Here is a 25,355-nt window from a genome sequence, read left to right on the forward strand (position 1 = left end):
CTCAATCAAAATGTTCATATTCAACCTCAGCATCCTACACTCAAACAAAGCAAATGTATGATCTAAAATGTTTTCTTGTTCACCCAAATTGAGGTGCCTACTATTTACTGTAGAAGCATAAGCTAGTTTTTTTTTTTAAAAAAAAAAGAAAAAAGAAAAAGGAAGGTGAGACTTTGATTGGAGAAACTATTATAATCTCAGATGAACTTTCTGTTGCAGAGATATCAACTTATGACCCACCAACCTTTCTAATTATATAGTTCCTTTCGCCAATCTGGATTCAAACAACAGAAGAGCACACTTTTTTTCCCCAATGTTCCAGAGACATACATCTGCAATCATTCATATCAGATTAAACACTAAGGCCAGTAATTTTCATGACATTTTACCCAGACTCTACCTTTACATTTCAGTGCAATTAGTAATCCTTCCAGATTCCACAAAATACACATCCAACAGACAATTTTTGCAGTATTTATTTCCCCCTTGACAAATTACCAAGAGCAAATTTTGAAACAATTCCAAGAACAATTACAAATTAGTACTTATGCTCAACAAAAGACTGGCCATAGCTAGTACTGGTCTCCAATTAAATGACATACTCTAACCATCTAATGCACATAAATACAGATGAGGTACATGATCTCTTCCCCCTTCACAATTGAGATGAGAGACCAATCAAACAACAAAGAGGGAAAGATCCATTTCTCTACTTACAAGAAAAGAAGGGGTGTTATTTCAAATCTTCTCCACACTCCTAAACTATGAAAAGAACTGTACTAAATAAATAAAAAAGATTTTTTTTTTCTTTAAAAAGATAAAGAAAGGATAGATACATCACCAAGTTCAAACTTTTCTACCCGCTTTCCTTCGATGTGAGCTCCTCCAGCTTCGCCGCGACGATCTCATGGACGAGATCGACCCGCTTCAGGAACACCTCCAGCTCAAGAATCCGCTGCTTCCTCCACTTCTCCTCCATAGCCTTGCCCGAATCCTCCTTCACTTCCACCTCGAGGTTGGAAGCAGATGTTATATTCGTCTCCTGGTCGTTAGAGTTCTTGTTCCTGGGCTTAAAATTAGGGCTCCAAATGTTCCTCGCGATCTCGAACGTAGCCTTCTCGTGCGGGCTCCGGAAGGAAAAATCCTTCCTTTCCATCCGCGCGACGGTGTTGCGGTACTTCTTCTTGAGGCGGCGAAGCTTCTCGACGAGCTGGTTCTTGTTGAACTCGATCTGCAGCCGGCCTTTGATCCGGTCGTAGAACGGGCCCGTGTCGTGCTGGTAATTGGCGTGCGTCGTACCCCGCTCCGTCACGAACTCCAAGAACCCTTCCAGGATCGCGATCTCGTCGGCCTCCGTCCACAGCTTCTGGTACCCCTGCGCCCGTGGCTCCGCCTCGTAATTCGCGATCCGCCGCCTCTTCCGGCGATCGCTGGGTCCAGATCCCACGGCAGCCGCGGGGTCCTCCTCGGAGTCGTCGAGGTCGTCGGCGGCGGAAGCCATCGCCGAGATCGGTGGAGGGGAGATGGGTTTGGGTTTGGTTAGGCTTAGGGTTAGGGTTCGAATTTAGGCATTAAAAACGGGGAATCAGGGATTAGGTTAGGACCCGGTCCGATATATTACTGTAGCCGTCCGATGGCTAATGGACGAGCGTGATACAAGTAATATCTGATTAAATTATGGGATGGTGGATTTGGTTGGGTTTTGGTTGGGTTCGTCCATGCGGGCCCCAAACGGGCCAGACTGGTGGGGGCCCATTACAGCCGACTCCGTATTTATAAGTCTTGCTTGGTTGAATAAATGTTGTATATGACTTAGAAAATTCTGCCCTGCTCCAAGGACCGCTAGGTCTTTTCAAAACTATGATTTTTATATTTTTAACTCCATAAATTAGCAATTAATTATTTTGTATTATATATATACATACTACTTCAAACTAAGCTAAGAATTTATTATTATATTTCTTTTTCTTATTTGGATAACGAAAGTTCTTAAGTTTGGTAATACGATTAAGGAGGTCATAAGATCGACTCCAACACCAATAATTATTATAAAAAAACTTGATTCAGTGGTTCGGTGTAGTGGCTTGGCTCGATGACTCAGGTTGAGTTAATTTGATCGTTCGGCAGTGCGGTACTTTAGAAGAATAGCACATTGTAAATTAAAGCTTAGTGGAGAGTAAATGTAATGATATCAAATAAGGATTAGCTATTTGTCTAATCTTTATATTCTTAAATAATAACAAAATTAAGGTTTATATTACTTACCAATTTATTTTTGAGCTGGAGACTTCACCAACTAGTTGTCCATAGAGAATAAGAGATTTTATTCTTTAATCCTCTCAAAGGTCAGAAGTATGTTGGTCAACTTGCTGAGGATTTGTTTGGCGTGATCTAATAATGAAGTAGACATACTCCAAAATTACTACCTAACTTATAGCCGGTGGTTTAGGTTTATCCATTTATTAGTTCATAGTATATGACCCAATACATTGTTTTCATACCATAGATTTAGATCCTTTTTGGTTAGTGGTAGCCAAAAACTTGCATAGTAAATGAGATTCCAAGTCAGCCCATGGGCTTTCTACCTAAAAATATTATTGATATAAAAATTTCCAAGTCAATGGCTTTCTACCAAACCCCATGAACTAATTCATATTTCATATAGATCTCTTTTATTTCCTTTTCTTTTTTAAAGACATTTTCTTAACTATTTCAAATCTTTCCTCCTGCTTGATAATGACATTAAAAAAAAAATGCCAATGTTACGAACCAGATCTAGACTGATCTGTACGTAAAAAAAAATTATAAAAATTTAGGTGAAGTTAGCCTCATGAGTTAGGATCATAATGGCTCTGGTTTCACCTAAATCGGAGGTCGGATGAAATGTTAAAAATAAAAAAGATGGAGCTAAATTAGAGAGGGCAAAATGGTAATTATCCGTCGTTGCGGTAGTTATCAAAGGGTGGCGGACGGCCAAGGGTGATGGTGGATGGCGGTATAGTAGAGTGACTGCTAAAGGTAGGAGGTGGCTAAGATTTGAAAACTTTGAAGGATCTATGACTATGATCTACCCCTAGAAAAGTAAAGACGATATAATGGTTACGATAAAATGGTAAATATGATAATAAGAAAATAACTAAACTCAATTAAATATCAATGCTTAGATATTTAGATTTTTTACATGAATAACAAAGAAACCCTGCCCCTCTATATATAGAGGTGGGGTATAATAAGTCCTACTCGGACTTAGCTCGAATTAGGATTTATTTTAAAGGTTTACATGACTAAATTGAACTTACCTTAAATGCTTACTTAACTTAATTAGACTTGTTTTAAGAGTTGTTATGACTTATTTGGACTTGTCTTAACTAGACTTGCCTTAAGGACTATCATAACTTATTTTGACTTACCTTAATGACTCATATGACTAAACTGGACTCGACTCGACTCTTAACTTAACCCATGTGGTCGGATCGTAACAGCCAAATATTCATTTTACCCCTAACTTAGGAATATTTTGTTTATATAATATAATTATTTATCAGAAAAGAATATAAATATTCAGTGGAGCTTGAATTTGAATCTACCTAACTTTGAATACAACTCGTTTATTAAACAAATCATAAATTTGAGATCAACTTCAAATTAATCAGATTTGGGACGGATTAGGTAATGAATTATTTGGCCCAATTTAGTATATTCTTAATAAAGAATTAATTAATTAATTAATGGAAGAAGAATTTGAGAAGTTTTTTACACAGAGGAGGATAATAATGTGTCACAAAAAAATAAATAAGAGGGTCTAATGGATAATATAGTCTATGTGTAATTATCCATGATGTTGTTTATAGAATATATATTGTGATATTATAAGATAAGTAAGATACTTATTCTTGCTTAGTGGTCCTAATCTCTACCAATATTCACATCAAGTCAGAGTAATACTAAGGTGTCATATAAAAATAAAAAGACCGTATAATTACAAAAATAATGAAAACATAAGGTGCTATTTGAAATTTCCCTTACTAATAATTGTACGAGGCTAGTGAAATAATTGAGTAGGTCATGTTTATGCTTGTCTTTTGGCTGAGTTTTCCACCGAACTGACCCATTTTTAATTTTGTTAACCGAAATGGATAGCCTCTTACTTATTAGTAAATGAAATATAATTCACTGTAGCTCTAAAAAAAATGCTTAATTGATTAGTATTTTTTGCCCTAAGTAAAAACGCTGATAGGTTCAGCATGTTTAGATAAAAGTAAATTTTCTCTCAATCCGTTGAAAATACTAAGATAAAATAATATATATATATATAAAATGTTTAACTGATCAACGTTCTAAGATCGAGACAAAATGCTTAACTGATCAACGTTAGAAAAAAAAATACTGATCAGTTCAGCGTTTTTGACGGTGAAGTAAATCATATTTAGTAATAAATTTGAGATATAAGTTATTTCGGTAAAAACCTTTGGAGCGGGGCTAATTTGGTCAAACACTCTTTTTATTTTTTGGCTAGACTCGAGTTTGGACTCTCTCTCCAAGAGATGAGTAAAACTTACTGGGCGGTGATGGGACTCGAAGTTCCAGTTTCAAATTTCAAAAATCCGACCGTTGTGTTTGAGAGCGAGCGAGAGAGAGAGAGAGAGAGAGAGAGAGAGAGAGAGAGAGAGAGAGAGAGAGAGAGAGAGAGAGAGAGAGTCCATTTCTCACTGAGAGGAGGTTTTTTGGATTAAAAAAAGTGGACTTTTTGATGATTTGGGAGAGAGACCCGAACACGAAAGAGAAGCTCTAGTTCTTAGTTCCAAGCCCAACAGCATGCGGCGCCATGGATGGCAACTCCCCCTTCATCCCCTTCAGGTCTCTTCACAACTCTTCTTTATGCATTTGGATTTGAATTTGTTGTAACTTTGAAACCCAAATCTTGCTTTTGTTTCCCCCACCTTCGTTTTCTTGATAACAAGTTCTTTGAAGCTGAATTCGGGTTCTAATTGAGTACAAAAACATACTTCTCGCTGGCCATTGCAGTTTGTGGGGATGGGAGTCTTCAGCTTCCTAGTAGTTGACTTCTTTGTGTTCCTCGGCCCCTTCCTCGGGAACCGAATTGTTGAAAACACGATACTCTCATTGTTTTCCTTCACGGTAAGATGAAAATGTTAAACGTTAACTCGATAAGGCGATGTAGCGAGCGAACGAGGCACTGAATTATTCAGCTCATTTATATTCCAGGCGATTGCGATCGCGCTTCTATACGTAAGGTGTACCGCGATCGATCCGTCGGACCGAACAAATGCCAGGAAAAGAAGAGGGCCAAGATCAGGGAAGCTCCCAAAGTTGAACTACAAGTTCATCCTGTGGCAGGTAGTGGTGAGATTGTTCAGGAAAATGGAGAACAAGATCCTCAGCAGTTGCATAAGAAGGAACTATTTAGACCCACGAGACAATCGCATTCAGATGGAGCCTTTGTTGCCATTCCCTCTTGTTGTGATGGACGACGCGGTATCGCCTCATCGGAAAGAAGATGACATCTCATTCTGTGCTCTCTGTGATTTCGAGGTCAGTGCTACTTCAATGTTTTTATTTTGTTGTATGTAATTTAAAAAGTATTTACAAATTCACAAAAGTATATTTCCAGGTTAAATTGCATAGCAAGCACTGCAGAAGTTGTAATCGATGTGTGGATGGATTCGATCACCATTGTAAGGTGAAGAAGAACTAGACTCCAAGGACTTGTTTGTGTGATTTATCTTGCTATGATAGATATGTGTGATAAATTATTGAGCTGCTTTGTTACAGTGGTTAAACAACTGCATTGGAAGAAGGAACTATACTACCTTTATTCTTCTTATGGTCTTCATTTTGTTGATGGTTAGCATTCACCTATACATTTTGCACTTTGCAAATTTATCAGCTGGAATACCTTGGTCTTGTACTAATTTGTACATAACACTCGCTCTTCCTACAGCTAATTATCGAAGGAGGAACGGCAATTGCCATCTTTGTTCGCTGTTTTGCCGACAGCAAAGGGATAAAGAAGGAAATGGAACAGAAACTCCATATCGAGATTCCCAAAGGAGTTCTCGCGGCAATATCAGTACTAACTAAATATACTTGAGCTGTTCTTTTGTTCAAACTCACAAGTCTTAGTTCTAAAATTTTGTTGGTTTTCTAATATATTTCCTGCAGATACTATTGGCAATATTTACAGGATACAGCACAGCAGCTCTGGGACAGCTTTTCCTCTTCCATGTTGTCCTCATTAGAAAGGTTTGGTTTTGTGCTTTCTGCTATAGTTCACTTCTCGCAGTCAAGTTTTGGCCATTTCCCTATTTATAGTTGCTTGGAATCTGGAAGCCATTACATATTTGAAAGTCTGGAAGGCAATTTATTGCAGCTCCATTGCAAGCAAATATTGGTTACATCTCTTAATTGATGGAAAGAATATTATGTCAGTTATAATATGCCAAGCATTGTAAATATTGAAAGTGTATGGCCATGACAAATCAAGAAACTTCCTTATAGCTTTAGTGGCCATACGTTTGTTTGATCATTGCAAGTGTAAAGAAAAATATTATGTGTTACGCGTTATTTGCTGAAGCATAATTGGCATGGAATTTGCATTAGAGATGAAACTGAACTCTGAAATACTTGCTATGCCTTTTATTTGTTTTTATTTTCTCTTAATCTTAGATGCGAAAGTGATAATAATTTCAGGGCATGAGAACATATGATTACATCCTAGCAATGAGAGAAGAAGCCCAGTCGATGGATCCATTTGATGACACAGATTCATCTTCTGACGAAAGCATTGACTTCGATGACACGCCAGAAAGACCATCCTTTCTCTCCAGATTCTTATGCAGAAAAAATGAACTGAATCAAGTAAGATTTCTTAGGAATAATACTTTTCATACTAGTAGTAAACTGCCTTCATGTCTATATATCTGACCAAAGCTTACGTGAAACAAAATAATTGCAGAGTGCTCAAAAGATATCGATAAGAATCGATAAGGAATCTAACACTTCAAACACAAAGGCAGATTTCCAGATCAACCCATGGAAGTTGATCAAGATGAGTAAAGAGAAGGCACTGATTGCTGCAGAGAGAGCAAGGGAGAGAATTAGACAGAAGCTACCTCCAAGACTAGCATACGGACCTTCCATATCACCAATGAAGCCACTGCCAGTGGAGGTCAAACAAGGACCCCTGATAGTACCAGGAAGAAAGCAGATGACAGTGCTAAGCGAGATCACGCCGGTGGTCACAAAGGCTTGGTTTCCCAATTCACCAAGCGGGCGGTTCTCGAGCCCAAGGAGGAGGTTTTCGGGGTCTCCATCTCCCAAACCTCAGAAGTACAGGAGTAGCTTTGATCTCAAACTGACAGAAGTTTCAAGGGAACTCGAAAATCACATCTCTAAGCAGGTGCTGTGCTCTATTTTGACCAAGGGTGGTGAGGATGAGGCTTCTCCAACATAAGCATTTGAATACAAATCTACCTATTCTTTCTCATGTACTCTCTTGTTGGTTCCTTTCTTGCATGTAAGAGTTTTTACCTTTTTCAGTTTCTCAGCCTCTGAGAATTGTTGGCCTCTAGGTGTTCCTTTAGGGGGGAATTTTGTTTTCTGAAGGAAATACAAACTATAGTGTTTATGAAGGTTTTTATTCATTCAAGGTCAGTTAAGTCTATAGAATAATGTTAAGGACTCTTCTTTATGAATTATTGTATTAGAGATGATACAAAAAATTGTTTTAGATTAGATCAGGGGTGGAGAAAAGCAGCTCTGCATGGGGTTAAAGAGAATAACATTATATATAAGTACCATATGAACCTTCTGATGATGTTGCTTATTTTATTCTTAGAAAGTTTCCCTAATGATAATGATAGCAGATCTTGTCGACTTAAAAAGCTCTCTCTCTCTCTCTCTCTGTAATATATAATTTTTAATTACTTTTCCCCATTTCTCTATGGATGAAGCATTGCTCCTGAAGACTCCATTTACACACTTATTTTGTGATAATGGAGGATAGCAGAAGATCCCAGAATGGCTATTATATTCATACTTGCTAGCTTTTGCTGAAAAGAACACCACAAGAACTCAAAGTGGAAGATTAATTTGTGAAAGTGGATGTGGAGATTAGTCATATGAAATGAGACTGAAAAGAAGAGGGAATATTGTGATAGGAGAAGGAAAAACTAGTGAAAGCCTCAGCATCTCTGACCATTGCAAGTCTCAACTAGACATTAGTAAGAGATGAGCTGCAACTATGATTCTTATTCACTCTCCATTTCTTCATGTTCCAAAAGAGACTCAAGTATACAGATTACAGTGGCGACAATAACAAGCTCCAGCAGTAAGTTTGGCACAACACAAAACTGTGAAGGAATCAATGGCAAGAATAGATATAATAGACAAATAAAGATCCTTCAGTAACGACACAAATGCAGTATTGACATTGACATTACAGTGATGGCAACTTCAGGAAGGGACTAACCAACCGGTTCGCAGCCGATTGCTGCGGTCTGAGATAGTTATCTGCATAACAAAGTGCAGCTTCATCAGCGACTCCTCTGAGCGGCTCACATACTTCTGGAGAGACCAAGTTTGAATAGCCTTGTATGAATGAACACTTCCATGGATGATTTGAAGTTACATTTAGGTTGACATTGGACAAGCATATACTGCTGAAATTGTCCCCTTGGATACCATCTAAGAAGCCGGCAGTGCTGATATTCATACCTACAACATCTTTGATTGTTATTCTGCTGATTACTGGAAGAGCATCCTTGTCGTAGTTGTCATCTGGATGCTCACCGTACTGACCAGTGATCCTGATGGCTATTTTCACATTGGTCATGACCACATCGGCTATGTACAAGTTCCGAACATACCCTCCACGTCCCGGAGATGTTTTTATTCTGATCCCATGTAGCGAATTGAAGAGACGAATGTCCTCGGCGTGGACATCTGATATGCCACCTGACATCTCACTTCCAAAGGCAATGCCTGCACCTGATCCTGTTTCTCCCACAATGCGGTGTATGCTGATGTTGGAGCTTGGATGAGCAAAGGAAATGCCATATTCGTCCCACCCGCTTTTGATGACAATCAGATCATCTCCGGTTCTGATGTAACAATCTTCAATGCAGACATTATTGGACGAATCTGAATGTTTTCATACTAGAATTAGCAAAATTACTCCATACTTCAAATCAAGTAATCAAAAGGTTTATAACTGCAGTCAGATATTCAAGAGTTGACGAACCTACCAAGTTTGCAATTCATAATTCAATATTTCAGTATCATGTGGCAGTTGCATCCTACAAGTTCTTATAACTAGAAAGGTGATTCAATTTTCTTAGAAGATACTCCCCAAGAGCAATTTAAGGATGGTCCAATAAGCTTCTTAATATGGCCCTTAGAAATGGTGTCCAACTTTTAGAACAACTACCTACTAAATTACTAATCCCATGAGCCAAAAGGGTCTTTAACAATCAAAATTATTGACAAGTGTAAGTTAACTTTTGACACCATGCTGATTTTGCATTGAACTAATTGGCTAGTCAAATTGGAAAAAAAAATTGTTCCAATTTCTGGTTTGACTTATCGCAGCTTCCTGTCAAATTTATCCAAGATTAAGAACTCCAGTCAGAAAGAAATCAGAAAAGAATTAGAAAATGTACTAAGCAAACAAGTAAAATGACCTTGTGTACGACATATTATGCAGTAGTTTGATTTATTATTTGGAGTCATCAGACATGTTTCAGGTTTGAAAGTCTAAGTTCTTAAATTCCTTACAGAACTCATGAAAGTGTTACAGTAAAAGTATAAAAATTGTTGAACCTCTTGACTAGTATGTATTTGTCTGAGAATGATTAAAGATATTTACAATTGCATAAGAATATGAAAATGGCCATTACACAAAGTATCTTGAAAATATGAGAGAATTATAACTTATGACGAAAAAATTTGAGAACAAGATTTGAATACAGAGCTTATGAGCTCAATGGAAGAATCATGTTGATCAATATCATAAACATCAGATTTCATTTCATGAACCACAAATGGTTAAAAGCAGAAGTTTGGCCAGGTAAAGACAGCTTTAGAAAATTTAAGCATAGACGTAGCAAAGACCTACTGCAAATTGTAAATATTTCGTCAGAGGGGCCCAATCTACAAAAGAACCTTTCACAGAATCCAAAAAAGTAACATGTTAAAAAGTTTGCTTTCAAAAGAATCAAAACCGTGTGCTGAATATCCGAAGTTCTCAAACTTATTGTCACTAGCTATAATCTTACTAAATATAAGCATACATATAGAAAATATAATGAAGACCTAACAGAACATCTGAAACTTTCAAAAGATAAATGCTGAGATCAATCATGCAAACCTACCCTGCACCTAAAATAGAACTTGAATTCTCATCTACCCTTATTAAGATACTGAATCCATACAAAAAGATAAAACTGTATATAAGATGTAGCTTGACTTGACTAATAACCAAATTAAGATACACACAGTAACCTATCATATGGTTTTGACATCTTCTGATCTCATTTGTGTTTCAGTTCCTTCAACCGGCTGCTGTAGCATACCCAACTACATCGATAGAGTTAGAGCACAAGAAGTTGTTTCTTAATGTGTAACAATGAAGAATAAAAAAATTATAATTTTATGTATGTATTTTTTCCGCCCATCAAATTATGTTATTATTCCACTCTATGTACCCAAAGATCAAGGGCATGCATTTGCCGTCTTTGCTAAAGTAGACGCCAAAGAGGTAGTTGTAACCAAGACAATGTTCTTTGGAAGCTGGTCCATACTTCATACATTTTCCATTTGGTTAATTAAAATATATCTAGAATCAATAATTTCATTGAAAAAAATCAGCTAGTCTATGTATTTACTATCATGGGCATAGAAGATCCTATTTATGGTTAAATCATAGAAAGCAGTATTAAGAGCAAAACTACGCATATTTTTTTGGTTAAAAAAAGTGCTAATTGAAGAGCGCTGTCTATGCTATAAGATGAATGGTGCAGCAAGGGAAAAAAAAACAATATCTTATTGAGGTATGGAAAATGCATTAAACTGTTTAGCATACCTGGATCAATGCCATCTGTGTTTGGTGAATCGAGCGGTGCAAGGATTGTGACATTCTGGACAAGCACTTGGCTGTTCATTTAGCAAAAACAGTCTCAAGTCTCCCTAGCACATAAATCTCCACATGTGCATCAATTTATAGATCTAACAAGAGAAAGACAGTTAAACACTAGGAGGGACAAACCTGCAATATACAGGGTGGATAGCCCAAAATGGTGAGTTTTTTAAAGTAAGATTTGAGATAACCACACCAGTTGAGTTGATCAGCTCAACAAGATGTGGCCGAGTATAGTTCAGAGTGTGGTTCTTGAACCAGTCCCACCAGATACCTCCTTGACCATCAATTGTACCATTACCACCTGGAAGAAAATTAATATTAAAGCCCTTATCTTATTGATGAAACTTACCTTGGGCATGGAGATAGTTCTTCTAAGTATCACTAACCAGTTATTATGACATCCGTAAGATTTGAACCAAATATTAGGCTTTGATGTCTTGCACCAGGTAGCTCTCTACCTCGCCCATATGAAGGGAGTGGATCAATGACTGGCCAATCAGAGGAATCCTGAAAGTAACCTATATATTAGAGTACTTTATTTTCTCTAATAAGTACTATGAACTAATGATTTACTCTACCAGATAATTTGATTATTTATCTTATTCAAAAAAATGAAACAAACAACCCATTTTATGATTTGAAGTAACTTGCAACTGTCAATTGTGCAACTGAGGAAAAATGGATGCAGAGATAAAATTTTGCAAAAATTTGTAAGTTGTTCAAAATTCATCCTTAACGAACCATGTCCAATTGTTCACACATATAAAACCATGTTGCAGGTACTCAACCTACAGTATCTTAAATAGTCTTCATGTCTTCAAACCAATCAAACACAATGTAGGTTTATATAATGGGTAGATTTTCTTTTTTTTTTCATTCTATTTGTTTTCTAAATAGTTGGAAACTTTAAGTGAGTAGAATCTTTCATTGTGTCTAGTAATTGGAGATCTATGACATGATCCCATTTGTAAAATAGTATAAAATATATAAGCTGTTTCTTGTAAAAGAAGATTACAGTATATGTTATATATAAAAATTAGCACAACTCTTTAAACTCACCTTGGATCCAATTATTACAGCATCCTTGTCCAAGGACAAAGTGAGATGGCTGATAAGATTAAAACTCCCTGTCAACCACCGTCCAGCAGGCACAAAGAGTTGTGCTCCACCCTTATCTGCAAATGAATTAAGATAGAAGATAGCATTCTGAAATGCTTTGGTGTTGAGAGTGACACCATCTCCAACAGCACCAAACTCAGTTATCGTGACACTATGTGGCCGATATATGCCTGATCCCATTGGCTTGCAGTATGAACTGGAGACAGCAGCGGACTGCAAATCACTGATTGTTGCAAGAACCCAAAGTACTTGAAGAAACTGAGTCAAAAAATTTGACAGATAAGTATTAGCAATCCAAATGTTCTGCTCATATTGTGAAAGGAAAAAAGAGAAGGTTCTCAGGGAAGAAAAATAATATAGCCAAGTTCTGAAGAAGAAATTCTAGCATGCTGTTGTTTACAATTCCACTGAATATAGCAATTACAAGATTTGCCTTGGGGCCATTTTTGGTGAAGTTAGTTACAATGGTCCATTCCAGAATGCGATTCTTTTTCTATCTTTGTAAGTCATATGCCAGTTTACTTAAAGTGAAGCAAGAAACGGATGAGCAAGAGTGTGCACTTGTATTAATCATCCTAATTAATGTCTGTTCTGACTGACCATATGTGAAGAAAAGTCATGAGAAAAGAAAGAATAAGCTGGAGTAGAAAACATAGCCAGTTGAAAAAAAAAAAAAAACAGATTTATGGTTGATCAAAGTCCAAATAAAACATTAGAACCACACCCAACACGGTTCTCATAGATCATGACTAACAGAATAATCTACTAAGCAAGATCAAAAGCAATACCTAACCACTGATTACCATCAAGGAAGAACAAATTGAATTTAACTCTTTTCTAAATAATCCTGCTTCTGTGGCAATCATTTCCCCATATTGACATTGGTAAGAACAAGTCCATGAAAAGGGCAACACTTCCAAACAGCAGTTCTTAAGATCCTAAGCATATCTTGCCAAGGGAAAAAAAACACACATGAATCATTGAAGATGAGATTGCAAACCTAAGTACTGAAGTACCTGAATCTTGTAAATAACCCAAAAAATCCCCACAATTCACCAATGCAGATAGACAGTGCTCTAGTACTGATTAGTATCAAGCATTTATAAATAAATAAATAATCCTCCTAGTGCAATGCAGGAAGGGATGACATCAATGCACTACAAAGTTGTTCTTCTTGCAACTAAAGATGAGAGAAAACAGACAAGAAAAAAAGGATAACACTGCAGATTAACCCCCAATCGGCACTTATTCTGAAAGATCTAAAACATGTACCACGGTTCTTGCAACATTAAGAGCAATGATCTTGTTGAGGAGGGATTACAAAAAAGGAATCTTGAAGAATTGAACAAAAACATCAAGAGGAACAAAAAAAAGGCACTTACAGCTGCGGATCTCCTCATCTGATTTGTTCTCAAACCAACCCTACTCCTCTGGTAAGACTAGCCTAGAGAACCAGAAGGAAGAACAACTGTGTCACCCTTTCAGGAACTCCTCCCCATCTCAATCAACAACCATCATCACAAGGGAAACAACACCCCCCAAGTGATCAAATGGGCCTCTGCTTGGGAGACCATCCCCACCACCAGCACCACCACCACCACCACCCAACAAAAAGGAAAGGGGGAAAAAAATAAAAATAAAAGGGGGAAAGAAAAATAAGAAATGATGACAGTGACTATTGATGTCTTGTAAAAGAACAGAACAAAACTGTCCTTGGACACCACCTTTTGTCTTCCAGCCTGCCCTCCTCTGCCCCCAAGCAACCCAATACCCCAAACGGGTCTTCTGGGTCTCTCAAGCTACCTGCAAACACAAGAATTGAAGGAAGAAAAGAAACATCCAGTTGGGTTTTGATGGTTTTCGAACAGTGAACTAACTCTATGCAATCAGAGATAAAAAAAGAAAATAAAAAAGAAACAAAGATGGAGTCATTCCATGGCTTCATGCACAGAAGGAAGACAAGGAGTGGTCAAATGCCAAAGACTATAACTGGAAGGTGATTGGGCCAAGAAAGGAGAGAGATGAAGGCAAAGAGGGTCAGCAGGAGGAATCTTTGGCAAGGGTGATCTTTGGATTCCACACCATTATAACCTGTGACAGTGAGGAGGAGGACATGAAAAGACTGAACAGCCCTTGCTGTGAAAAGAATCACCTTTGTTGAGTTTTAAACCTGTGATGGGTGGGAAAGTCAAATTGATCCCTTGGGATTCCCTGGCTGTTCCTAGACCTCCAGAGGTGAAACAAAGAACCAAATTAGACAGCCTCTGGCATTCCAAGTACCATGTTGTTTGCTTTGCATATGGAGAACAGATGGCATTCGAGGTGTCTGTGTACAAAGCAAGATCTGGTAAACAATGGGATTAGTTCCAGATAATCAATTGGCAACCTTTGTATATCTTGCCTTAGAAACTAGCTTAAACCATGGAAAAAGATAGGAATAAAGGAGTTTCTGACCAAACTACTGGGCCTCTCTTGGAAATTAAGTATATGAAATTGAAATTCGAATTGGATAAATACAAAGATTAGAAAGAAAAAAGAAAAAAAAACCAAAGTAAGAAACCAAACCTAAATTCAACTGAGAATGTGAAATTTTGGTTTTTTAACATAATTCTCAGAAGTAAAAATGACTGAGAATAAAAGCACCTGAAATGGAATCAAGAAAACTTGAAAAAGGGACTACAAGAATCCAAGTACATGACTGGGAGTGTCCTTCAGATTTGACCGTAAGGTTGATTGCTACTTGAAGCAATGGACACATGGATTGAGATTTTGACCTCTACATCAAGAAGCATAAAAAAATAAAAAATAATTCCAGCATATATAATTTCTGTCAGTTTATCAACTAAAGCTAGTCCAAGCCTTTTTAGATGTAAGTGGGGAACTCATGATATCTCATTGCCTATAAATTCTCCTTACTCTCTCATTGGCCATAAGTTACACCTCATATGATATGGTGGCCTTTCCTCCAGAATGTATCTATAGATATAATATAAATTTAGGTTAATAAAACGGGTGATAAAGTCCAATTCAAAGTCACTAAACCCTAAACCCGGTACCACTTCGCTTCCCGACAGGAGGTCATGGGGTCAATTCCTGGCATAAGCCATGAAAAAATTGATCCTTGCGCCGAGTAGTGAAGTTAAGGGAAGCTCTCCAGTAAAATCTATAAGATCTAAGTATTTTTATATTTAATCTATAAGATCTAAGTATTCTTATATTTAAAAAGAGTTGATTCTTTGTTCAGTCTATATCTAAACTTAGAGACTCTTAAAAGATTAATAATTATTTGGCCAACTTATTTGATTGCATGGTAGCAATTCCCTTACTCTTTAGCGGTCTAGCAATAGATAAACAAACTGCCTGTTAACTATCCAAGTAGCCTGCTTGGATTGCTTCATGTTCCAATGTTCCTAACAGTAGCATTAAATTCATTTGATATCCCCATATGAAGAAGACCACTGGATCAAATAACAAGATCAACAATACCACATGGCAAGGACTAGTCATTGTCACTTTTTTTTAAAAAAAAAAATAATAATAAAACAATAAGCAATTTACTATCATAATAGAAATTTAGCCCATTTGTGATACATTTTTATAAGAAGAATTGAATCTATAAGACTCTCTGATAATTATTAGACAATCAACAAAAATTAGCTTAGAAGTTAGGAAGCCAAATAATGATGCTACAAGGCTTCAAGGTTATCTGGATGTAGGAATATTCTTAGACAAATATTTCTAGAGCCATGAAACATCCACTTTTTAGTGGTAATGACTCATAAAAAAAGTTAGAATCAAATCTTCCATTTCTCTCTCTCTTTATTCTTCTTTTCACATGACATGCATAGAAAGAGAGAGATTTGGAAACGAATCTCATCATATGATTCATGCAATTTTGTCACATATATTGCCCTGTTACCTTGTGAATACCACATGCTACAAGCTCCTAAGTTAAACTCAGAAGAGTAAAATGGTGAAATTTAAAGAGATTAGATCTATCAAGGCATGATATATTAGAGCTAAATATTTTTAACACACCTTCTACTTTGAACAAAAAGAATCATTTCCCTCTCAAACTTTGTTTTGTATTATTATACCCCCTCTAAATTTTTACATTTGGCAACACTTTTTACCCCTGTATCATTTAAGAGAGGAATTTATTAAAGAATATCTTCCCAATGGAAGCTGGCATGGGAAATATGATCGAGGAATGCTAATAAATATAGAACAAAGAATTGGAAGCTTTATAGCAGAAAGAACTGGAGAGAGAAAGATAAGGAGGGAAAGAAGGCTTCATTGCCCAGTCATTAAAAAATGGCCTCTGTTTTGGGATCCAATGCCTGAAGAGGAACAGTTATGTGAACATTTTCCTAGGGAAGGGAAGGTTGTAACATTATAATAATAATAATTATAACAGAATCATGTACATGAAGTAAAGTTATGCACAAAGATCCAAGACGAGACCTAAAAAGGGTGGAATGTACTACCAACAGGAAGAACCACCACCTTGTGTATGCATGTAAATAAATTTCTTACACTTCTCTTTTGATAAATTAATCTGGTGAAATTAAAACGATTTAAGTTTAATCACACACGACTTGGTATCATATTATACCTCTAAAAGCATTCAATTTGCTCTCTAACTATTTAAAATGTTACAGTTTTTGTCTTAATAGAATGACAAAGAAATAGATGCTATCAACCAAAGAAAACAGCTTAATGATACACATAAAATAAAATTATTAATCTTGTTATCTAACAACTTAAACTTTTATTTGATAATATCTTCTAACAAAAAGAAAAAAAAAAAAGGAAAGAGAGAAATAAAACTAGCACATCTTAGTTACTTACAATGTTATCTTATTGTAATCTATAGCCCAATTGGCATAGCCTAATACCTTGGCATTGATTGCACTCCATTCTGAGATCCCTTGTTCAAATAAAACTAGTAGTTGCTAGCATCATAAATGGCTCCCATGTGAATAATGAGGAGCAGCAAATTGGCAACAACCATCAACCAGCTCCTTCCTCAGCTGTACAAGGAGCTTTAATGGAGGAGTACTACTCCTTCACATGTCAGGCAATTTTTTTTTTCTTTTTTTTTTGGTTTTGTTTTTTTAACCAGAGTCCATCTGATGATCTTATAACCAACTCCCACATGATCCATCAACTTTTGATCCATGTCTGTCTTCTACTACATAACCTGCTGCATGTCATGCATGGACCACATACATACATGGAAGCAGCCATCCATCCACATTGAAGGGTGCTACTTCTGAGAACTTTTCAGAGATGGCCACAGTACTGTGATCAATGACCATGAGAAATGGGGTGGGTTTCTTTTATATATATATATATATATATATATATATATATATATATATAAAGGTTAGATATGAGCTGTGCACAAAAGGCTAATTCTATGTAGATTTAGAGGTATTTAGGTCATGAGCCGTTGAGCTAAGTTACTAAATCACTAAGTAATTTTTTTTACAATAATTACTATGAGTATGAGTTGATTGTAAGAGAGGTATTTTAGATTGACAAATTTAGGTACCAAGTTTATGTAAAATAAAACAAATAAAAAAAAGGCATAAAAAACATAAGTTTAAGGGAAATTTTTAAATAACACTATGAAATTTTACTATTTTCCGATTTACATCTCAGAGGATTTTATAACCTGATTTTTTTTATATAATTTTTATATAACATTCTGAGTTAATTTAACTTAACTATTTTCAAATAGAAAGGTATCAACAAAGGAATATTTTATCAAAATATAAAAAGCAATTTATAAAATACCTAGATTACATGGGATAGAGTATTTATTTATATACACGAGAGAATTTTAATATGGTGAGATTGCCTAGATTTTAAGGATATATTAGTAATCTAATCAATAGAGTTCTATAAACTATATAACATGGTTAATTTTAGTTAGTCTAAGTAATAATATAGCATTATGTGAAAATTATAGAGAAAAATGATGAAATGGATTACAAATTAAAGGAGTGTTAATAAAAATACTAAAAAGTATAGGGTGTAATTTGACAATTTTCCAAAGTCTAAAGTAGACACATGTATCTGGATTCCAAGCATGCAGGCATGACCATGGCTGGCTTCTTTGGACTTGAATACCAGTTATGGATTCAATCAGAGTGGAATTTGGAAGCAATCTGGCAGTGGTGGAGTTATGTTTGAAAATTATTCATTGCATAAAATGTGTTGAAATGTGAGTTAGAAGAGTGAAGGGAGTGAAGATGGCACAATAAAACTTATATTTTCATCAGCAGAAATATTAAATATACTAGTGCTAGAAACTCCTAACTTTGTTCAACCAACAGTCCTCTACTGATACTGAACTGTATTTCTTCAGAGGCATTGCCAATTTCCTAGCAAGCAAATTGATCTCATCATTGCAATACAATTGAATAGATACAGTGAAACTTTGTATCAAATTCTGCAAGTTATAAGTAGTCAGAAATTACCCTGAATTGTAAATTTTCAGCTGCTGAGCAGAATCTCCTTTCTTGACATTCTGAATTATTATCTTGTAGAGAAGGAAAACTAGTTTCTGAATGGGAATATCAAGTAATATCATCTCCTTTCTGAGTAGATCTCTGGGGTTTGATACTACAAAGCCACTGCTAAAATCTGTATGAAATCTTTAATAGCAATTTAAATGTGATCTAGCAGTTGATTCTTATAGTGCAGAATTAGTATCAGAGCTAATGGTCCTTTATTCATCCAAGGTGATCCAAATCATTAACCAGGGTTTCGACAAAATTTGAAAGTATCTTACTGGTGATTCTGTGGATCAATCATCTCTTTTCACCGGAAAAGGCTGCGAAAGGGAAATTTTTTATTATCTGAGATTAATATGCTTAGTACCATGGTTTGAATCTTCGCCCGAGACGGAACAGAAATGGCTAAAAATTTATTTAAAATCAATGCTGAAACTCATTGATCAAAGTCGAAATTTGCAAGATTACAGATTTTGACCTTTGTTTTGGATCGCTATCGGCTTTAACCGATCAAACGTGCAGTCAAATCTTGAGAAGTTACATTTCTAAGTTTCAGATTCAGCAACAAATTTTACTTCAGGCATGCAAAATGCAACCTAAATGATAATATGACAAGAGAAAAAAAAAATGGAAACAAAGTGTTACCTTCTGTGTAGAGAAGAACACAACTGTGAGTTGGAAGTAGAGTCAACAACACCAGCATCAGAGAAAATTTAGTCACTGCCGGAGAAGAGAATGAAAGGGTACTGCAGTGTTGGTTTGATGGGAGAGAATACGCAACCAAGAATAGACTCTCTAATCTAGTGAAACAATTACAAAGAGATTACTTGGTAATCTCAAGAACCAACGCATATATATCATCCATTCTCCGAGCACTATTCCAAACTGAGGATTTGATATCTACTTTAGCTCTACAGCGATCTAACTTAAAATCAGCAGAATTCGAGAGAGATCATTATTTCGAGTCCATAAAAGATTGCAAAAGATTAGCTTTTTATACGACAAATGCGCATGACGTAGCACGATTGAACAGCTCCAACTAAAACCAAGAAATCCATGGAATGAGATCAAAAGAGCAAAACGTCTCGTCCGAGCATCAAAAACCAATTTTGATCGGAACCCATGGAGGGTGAGCGGATTCTGGGATCTGGGTAAGATCCAGTTATTTTTAGCTTCCTTTTCATTATTAAGTATGACCCTGGTTCTTATGTTTGGTACATATTTTTATACTTCGATTTCCTGGATGCTTGGAAAAATGAACATTCCATATTGTCATCAATAGACAATTTGAATCATATTAGCGATCATCTTAGAAGAAGGTGCACTAGTTTCCTTCGTTGCTAATTACTCTCCAGCCTATCATATTTTCATTATGAGCAGTTGAGCACTCAGTAACAGAAGCTCTGTTCAGGATAGCATAACACTGCTGCATACCAGAATTTCAGATTTTGGTAGGTTTGCAATTCCTGCTTGTTGTCATGGCTCCTTCCCTGCTTTGAATTGTTCAGATTGCCAGTTCAAATCAATCACAAATTTGCATACATTTCAAACCTGAAAAGTTGGTCTTTTACTATTTGTGCGCATCTAATTTATCTACAGAAACCTTCAGTTAGTTCAGCAAAGCAGATGAAGAGCTGCATCAGCTCAGCTGCTGATTCCTAATTGTTCTGCCTGGTTGCGAGTTAAAAGCATCAGTACATTAACAATCTCGAAAGCAACTCAATAACTTGTTTGTACTGCTGATAATGCATATCGCAGGAAGTAGTCACAAGAGGAAACTAAATCTCAATCCTCATAATCAAACTCTAGAGAAGTATTCATTGTTATTCCTGATAAAGTATGACATATAACACATTCTGCGGCGCAAGTTGACACTACCATAATGAAATAACCTGATGCAGACAATAAAAATTCTTTGCTTTCCAATATTTCTACAAGAAATGGTAATTCGAGTTAAACACTTAACCTTCAAAATAGAACTTTCGTGGAGTTCCTTCTAAGATCAATAACTGTTTCTTTCATATGTACATGGGTTCTTCACTCCAAGTAAAAAAGAAGCTTCTTGGAGTTATTTCCTCGCTGTCGCCATCTTGTTTGCTTACCTTTTACCTTTATTCACTATACTAATTTCTATCTCAGTCCTGCTTATTCTACCACCTTCATTTGTTCCCTCATTACCCCACGTTAGAAACCTGCAAATGAAAAGCTCTGCAAATTCTTCTATTTGTTCTTCTTCCTTTCTCTTGTTTTGAAATATCAAAAGTCAAAGCATAAATTCACTATAGGAGTATAGGTACCAAAAAAAAAAAAACTCCTATATTTTCTATGATGCATCTTAGGAGTTATCTTCAAAAATCAATACACATGAAAAATGATGACAAAACATTATATTGCATGACAAAGAGGGAATGCACACTGAAGGAATTATAACAGCAGTTTGCTGTTAAGCAAATAGTAGACAACTGATGGATGACAATAATGATTTGCGGAGGATCTGGTTTCAGATGGTTATTTCCATGAATTGGTCAGTCTATTAGTTCGTAAACTGCAAGAAATATATTCTTCTGTGTTGATAAATCTATCTAAAATGAAAAGGATAGAAGTAACCAGTGGAATAGGCTATTTAAATGAAGAATATGAAGCGCACCAGAAATGTTGATAATCCTTTGGATCTGAACTAGCCTTTGTCTGAGAGATTCCATGTTACAATTCCATTTATCTGAAATTGAGAAATACTCTGCTTTTCTTGAAGATAAATTACATATGCCAAATAATACGTTCAAGTACAAAAGTTCCAAAGTGTGAGTCACACACACTTCTAAGCTCAACTAGTCATATAACAAGTGAGCATCATCTACTCAATCCATGTACAAATCAAATTTACGTTCTCCCCTATCACTCATTAAGATGTACATCACACTAGCTGTTGGAAAGCTAAATCTATGGAGCTTCTTCTTTCTTCCATATTTTGAGCAGTCAGATGAGATCACAATATTACTAGATTTTACCTGTGATATAGGCTAAGGTAAGCACAAAACTAAAAGAGGCCCAACCGGCAGAAATAGAGAATGAATTGCTCATAGAGCCTGTCGGGCTGTTTGACCCAAAGGCTGTACTGGAGCCCGGGTTGTTCGTATTGAAGACCGTTGAACCAGAACTAGAACCTGTAGTAGAACCGGTAGTAGAACCGGTAGTAGAACCGATAGTTGAACCAGTAGTAGAACCAGTAGTAGTGGATGCAGGATTGTATCCAGAGATGGAGCTGCAAACCCAAAAGTTAAGAAAGGTCATTTCTCCTGAACAAAGAAGTATGAGAATTTTACTATATATACTTTCGTAATATTAAAGTTTTACCTTGATGATGGATATACACAAGTTCCTGAACCTGCAAGGACATATTAAAACATTGATTAGGAGTGACCATTACAACACTAGGAATTGGCGACCAAATGCTAAACTGTTAACTATGGTCTTACTTGGATTGACATTAACGAGCATCCCTGCTCCTCCAAAGTCACAACTAGATGGCGTCGGATTCCTCTGGTAATAGCTGTTGAAGGCATAGGAGGCATGGTACTGAATGGTATTTGGATTGTAGCAGCTCCCAGTTGGTTGGATTGCCGAGCAATCTGCCCCTCCAATGCCACAGGCATAATCTAGCGCAAGCTGGACCGCAGAATCCGAGGAACCCGTTTTGGCTACACACCAAGTCTGACCTCCTGAGACTGCAGGCGAAACCGGCACCGTGCTTGGTACAGTCACTGGTGGTGCTATTGAAGGGCTACTTCCAGGCTGTGTATATGGATAGGTTGTCACCGGATTAGTTACGGGTGAAGTCACAGGGAAAGTTGTAGGTGTTGTAGCAGGATTAGTTATCGGCACCACCGGAGCAGTCATAGGAGTTGGCATAGGATTAGGATCAGGAATTGGAGTGGTCACAGGGGTTGGCATTGGATTAGTTGCAGGGACAGTGATTGGAGTTGTTACAGGGTTCATTGGAGGGATTGTGATGGGTGCCATGGTTGGATTTGTGGGAAGAACCGTGCCCGGATTCGTAGAAGGTACTGTGACAATCACTGGAGCTGGATTTGTTGAGGGGACCGTGATGGGTGTTGTCAAAGGATTCGTTACTGGAGCATAGACATCACGGACTGTTGTTTTGGTTGCAGAAACAGGATCTTCACCATGGTTGAGAAGCTCTCTACGGGAAGAAGGAAAGATTAGTTCTTCTTCCCAGCTCATCTTTTCCTTCTCTGGTTCTCTCATATTGGATATGTCCATGAACAAACCCAGAATGCTTTCCCTTAGCATAGCATGGCTATCTATAGATTCCTTCATTCTCTCACTGAACTCAGCTATCTCTACAACACTTTGGGCAGCATAGTTCTTCACATTCAGAAGCAGTGGAATGTTTAAAGATGGCAGAGCAGCTAAAGCAGTGATATCAGCAGTAGTCTCTATCAACAAGAAAGACTCTGAATCCTTTATGAACTTGATGACAGCGCGAAAATCCTTGCTGCGAGTCTTGCTCAAGGTCTCAAGGACAGAGACCGAGAACATCGGGGATACCTTCACGCTTCGGTCGAGGCCAAAGGTTTTGAGGGAAGCATAGAGTGAGTTCAAAGTGGCAAGGAGTGAAGGGAGGCTTTCCTCCTTGCCAATGACTATGATGCTACTGATGCTGACAAAAGGGAGATTGCTCATAAGATGGGTTCTAAGCCATGAGGTAGCTGAAGCCTTTGAGTTCAATAACTTCCTAGCTTCAAATGGCTTCACACAGAGATAAATAGGCACAGCAGCAGAACTGGGAACTAAATCTAACAACTCTCCTGGGCTAGTGAACAAAACCTTGTATTTATTCTTGCGAAGAAGAGATAGCGCTTCAGTGGGTGACCAAGAGGCAGGACTCTCTTCCCTTGCATCATATGAGACACCAACAAAGGTTCCTGTAAGGAAGGTGCAGTAGTACTATGTAAGTGTTACCCAACACTTCCCACCAAACACTGGAAGGTACTAATTAGAGTAGAAGTTTGAACTCCTAGAAGCATAGATAGGCGACAAAAACTAGAGAGGGGGAAATTTTATTTGCTTAGTAGCTACCAGAGTGAGCAAACAATTGAATGAGACACTTCTTCCTTCTTCAATTGAAACAAATGCAATGCGAGTAATGAGTGAGTGATAACTGACCTGAAGAGCATACAGTGTGAAGGGAAAGGATTACAGAGAAGAAGAGGGCGTGAGACACCATCCTTGTAGCCATTGGAGATGGATTCTGAGGAAGACCCAGATGGATATGCTAAGTGATCTCTGCAAAAGTTGTGGTAGGGGATGGCATTATGGAAAGAAATTAAAGAGAAGAGAGGTCAAAGAAGGATGGGGAAGGGGAGGGAGTACGTCGGAAGAGGGAAAAGCTGGAGGTGGGGGAGAAAGGAAGGGGTGGTAAAGCCTTAAAAACAGTAGAGAAAGGTAGAGAGAGAGACCACAGGAAAAGCAAAGGTGATATTGTGTGGCAAAAGATGGCATAATAATAAATAAATTATAACAAATGGAGACAAAAGAGGGGCCAGCATGAGATTAGCGCCACTATAATCCACCTCCCAAGGAATCAAAGCAAGCAAGCAAGCAGAGTCCTTTTTTTGCTTAGCTCTTGTCCATATTTTTAAATCTGATCTTAGAGCAGAGTAATAAAAATTAAATATCAAACATTCTTTGTTGTGTTAATTCACTAACTATTTTATCAAACATTCTTTGGTTTGAGCTCCCAGCTAGTCTCTCAATTTAATTAGAAATTTTTAGTCGCTTAGCCAAATTTAAAAGTGAGAAAAAAAAAGAAAAATAAGTTTAAATTTTACTTTTTTTTTTCCTCTCAAATTATAATTTGACCTTTAAAATAATTTTTATATATGTTTCACAGATTTAATCATAATATTTTAGAAATAGGTACATGACACACTCAATTTTATTAAAAAAAAATAAATATCTTTTTTATTTTATTTATGTCACATCAAAGTAAAGCTACTATTTTAAATTATTTTTTACATATTTTTAATTTTTCTTTGCAATTAATATAATTTCTCTATAAACAATTTAAAACTAACGAAGTGCTAATAACTTATAATATAGTTATGGTTGTGGGCTTATGAGTTTCTAAATCTACGAGAGATAAGTTTCTATTATAGAAAATACAATATGTTTATATATTTTTAAACTTTACCTAATTTATTTTATTTAATAATAATATTATCATCTAATATTATCAAAGTCAAAAGAATATTTTAGTCCATTATTTTTATATATCATATATTTCCCTCTAAATCAACATATCTTCTATTTTATTTTCATATATCATCGAAGTACACTCTTAGTCTAATTTATATATTTTCTTTAGCCTAATTCAACTACTTAAGTCATGATTAAAGGATAGAGTCAGCTAGTCACATTTAGACTTAAATTCAAATCAAATAAAACCATTTTATATTTTAGTACTCTCCCTTATTTCCAGAGTTTGAAACACTTTGAGAACCTCAGGAACTAGAACTTGGCTTAAATAGACC

The 25,355-nt window shown here is 36.6% G+C and overlaps 4 protein-coding genes across 4 annotated transcripts; 1 reads left to right on the forward strand and 3 right to left on the reverse strand.

The window, feature by feature from the left end:
• Positions 1-451: 451 nt before the first annotated feature.
• On the reverse strand, positions 452-1,776 carry LOC140770192 (probable transcription factor At1g44810). The gene has a single exon (XM_073111247.1). The coding sequence runs from the start codon at positions 1,499-1,501 to the stop codon at positions 857-859; it is 645 nt and encodes a 214-aa protein (XP_072967348.1). The 5' UTR covers positions 1,502-1,776; the 3' UTR covers positions 452-856.
• Positions 1,777-4,670: 2,894 nt separating this feature from the next.
• On the forward strand, positions 4,671-7,829 carry LOC140770710 (protein S-acyltransferase 18). The gene is made up of 9 exons (XM_073111969.1): positions 4,671-4,857; positions 5,026-5,139; positions 5,227-5,553; positions 5,633-5,701; positions 5,794-5,865; positions 5,963-6,091; positions 6,184-6,264; positions 6,712-6,879; positions 6,977-7,829. The coding sequence occupies exons 1-9, from the start codon at positions 4,816-4,818 to the stop codon at positions 7,472-7,474; spliced, it is 1,500 nt and encodes a 499-aa protein (XP_072968070.1). The 5' UTR covers positions 4,671-4,815; the 3' UTR covers positions 7,475-7,829.
• A 394-nt stretch (positions 7,830-8,223) lies between these two features.
• LOC140770711 (probable polygalacturonase) lies at positions 8,224-14,593 on the reverse strand. Its single transcript, XM_073111970.1, has 7 exons — positions 14,002-14,593; positions 13,660-13,835; positions 12,218-12,535; positions 11,545-11,665; positions 11,285-11,459; positions 11,102-11,172; positions 8,224-9,162 (listed from the first exon to the last, which is right to left on the reverse strand). Exons 2-7 carry the CDS (start codon positions 13,675-13,677, stop codon positions 8,459-8,461), a joined length of 1,407 nt encoding a protein of 468 aa, XP_072968071.1. The 5' UTR covers positions 13,678-13,835; positions 14,002-14,593; the 3' UTR covers positions 8,224-8,458.
• A 6,830-nt stretch (positions 14,594-21,423) lies between these two features.
• Positions 21,424-24,269, reverse strand: LOC140771474 (uncharacterized). Its single transcript, XM_073113049.1, has 4 exons — positions 23,989-24,269; positions 22,278-23,747; positions 22,156-22,186; positions 21,424-22,063 (listed from the first exon to the last, which is right to left on the reverse strand). The coding sequence occupies exons 1-4, from the start codon at positions 24,059-24,061 to the stop codon at positions 21,799-21,801; spliced, it is 1,839 nt and encodes a 612-aa protein (XP_072969150.1). The 5' UTR covers positions 24,062-24,269; the 3' UTR covers positions 21,424-21,798.
• Between the last annotated feature and the right edge of the window lie 1,086 nt (positions 24,270-25,355).

This window comes from Typha angustifolia, chromosome 11 (assembly GCF_048772165.1).
Source record: "Typha angustifolia cultivar Huaian chromosome 11, ASM4877216v1, whole genome shotgun sequence".
Classification (NCBI taxonomy): Eukaryota; Viridiplantae; Streptophyta; class Magnoliopsida; order Poales; family Typhaceae; genus Typha; species Typha angustifolia.

What these genes read in the sequence shown, in the direction of transcription:
- LOC140770192 (XM_073111247.1), bottom strand. Translation starts at nt 1,501, where the DNA reads ATGGCTTCCGCCGCCGACGACCTCGACGACTCCGAGGAGGACCCCGCG.
- LOC140770710 (XM_073111969.1), top strand. Translation starts at nt 4,816, where the DNA reads ATGCGGCGCCATGGATGGCAACTCCCCCTTCATCCCCTTCAG. An exon ending in TGGTCTTCATTTTGTTGATG is followed by an intron (nt 5,866 to 5,962) that starts GTTAGCATTCAC and finishes CTCTTCCTACAG; the next exon opens with CTAATTATCGAAGGAGGAAC. An exon ending in ATGTTGTCCTCATTAGAAAG is followed by an intron (nt 6,265 to 6,711) that starts GTTTGGTTTTGT and finishes TAATAATTTCAG; the next exon opens with GGCATGAGAACATATGATTA.
- LOC140770711 (XM_073111970.1), bottom strand. An exon ending in ATCCACCCTGTATATTGCAG is followed by an intron (nt 11,173 to 11,284) that starts GTTTGTCCCTCC and finishes CTAAATGAACAG; the next exon opens with CCAAGTGCTTGTCCAGAATG. An exon ending in CACAGATGGCATTGATCCAG is followed by an intron (nt 9,163 to 11,101) that starts GTATGCTAAACA and finishes GAAAACATTCAG; the next exon opens with ATTCGTCCAATAATGTCTGC.
- LOC140771474 (XM_073113049.1), bottom strand. Translation starts at nt 24,061, where the DNA reads ATGGCTACAAGGATGGTGTCTCACGCCCTCTTCTTCTCTGTAATCCTT. An exon ending in TCACACTGTATGCTCTTCAG is followed by an intron (nt 23,748 to 23,988) that starts GTCAGTTATCAC and finishes CCTTCCTTACAG; the next exon opens with GAACCTTTGTTGGTGTCTCA. An exon ending in TGTGTATATCCATCATCAAG is followed by an intron (nt 22,064 to 22,155) that starts GTAAAACTTTAA and finishes TTGGGTTTGCAG; the next exon opens with CTCCATCTCTGGATACAATC.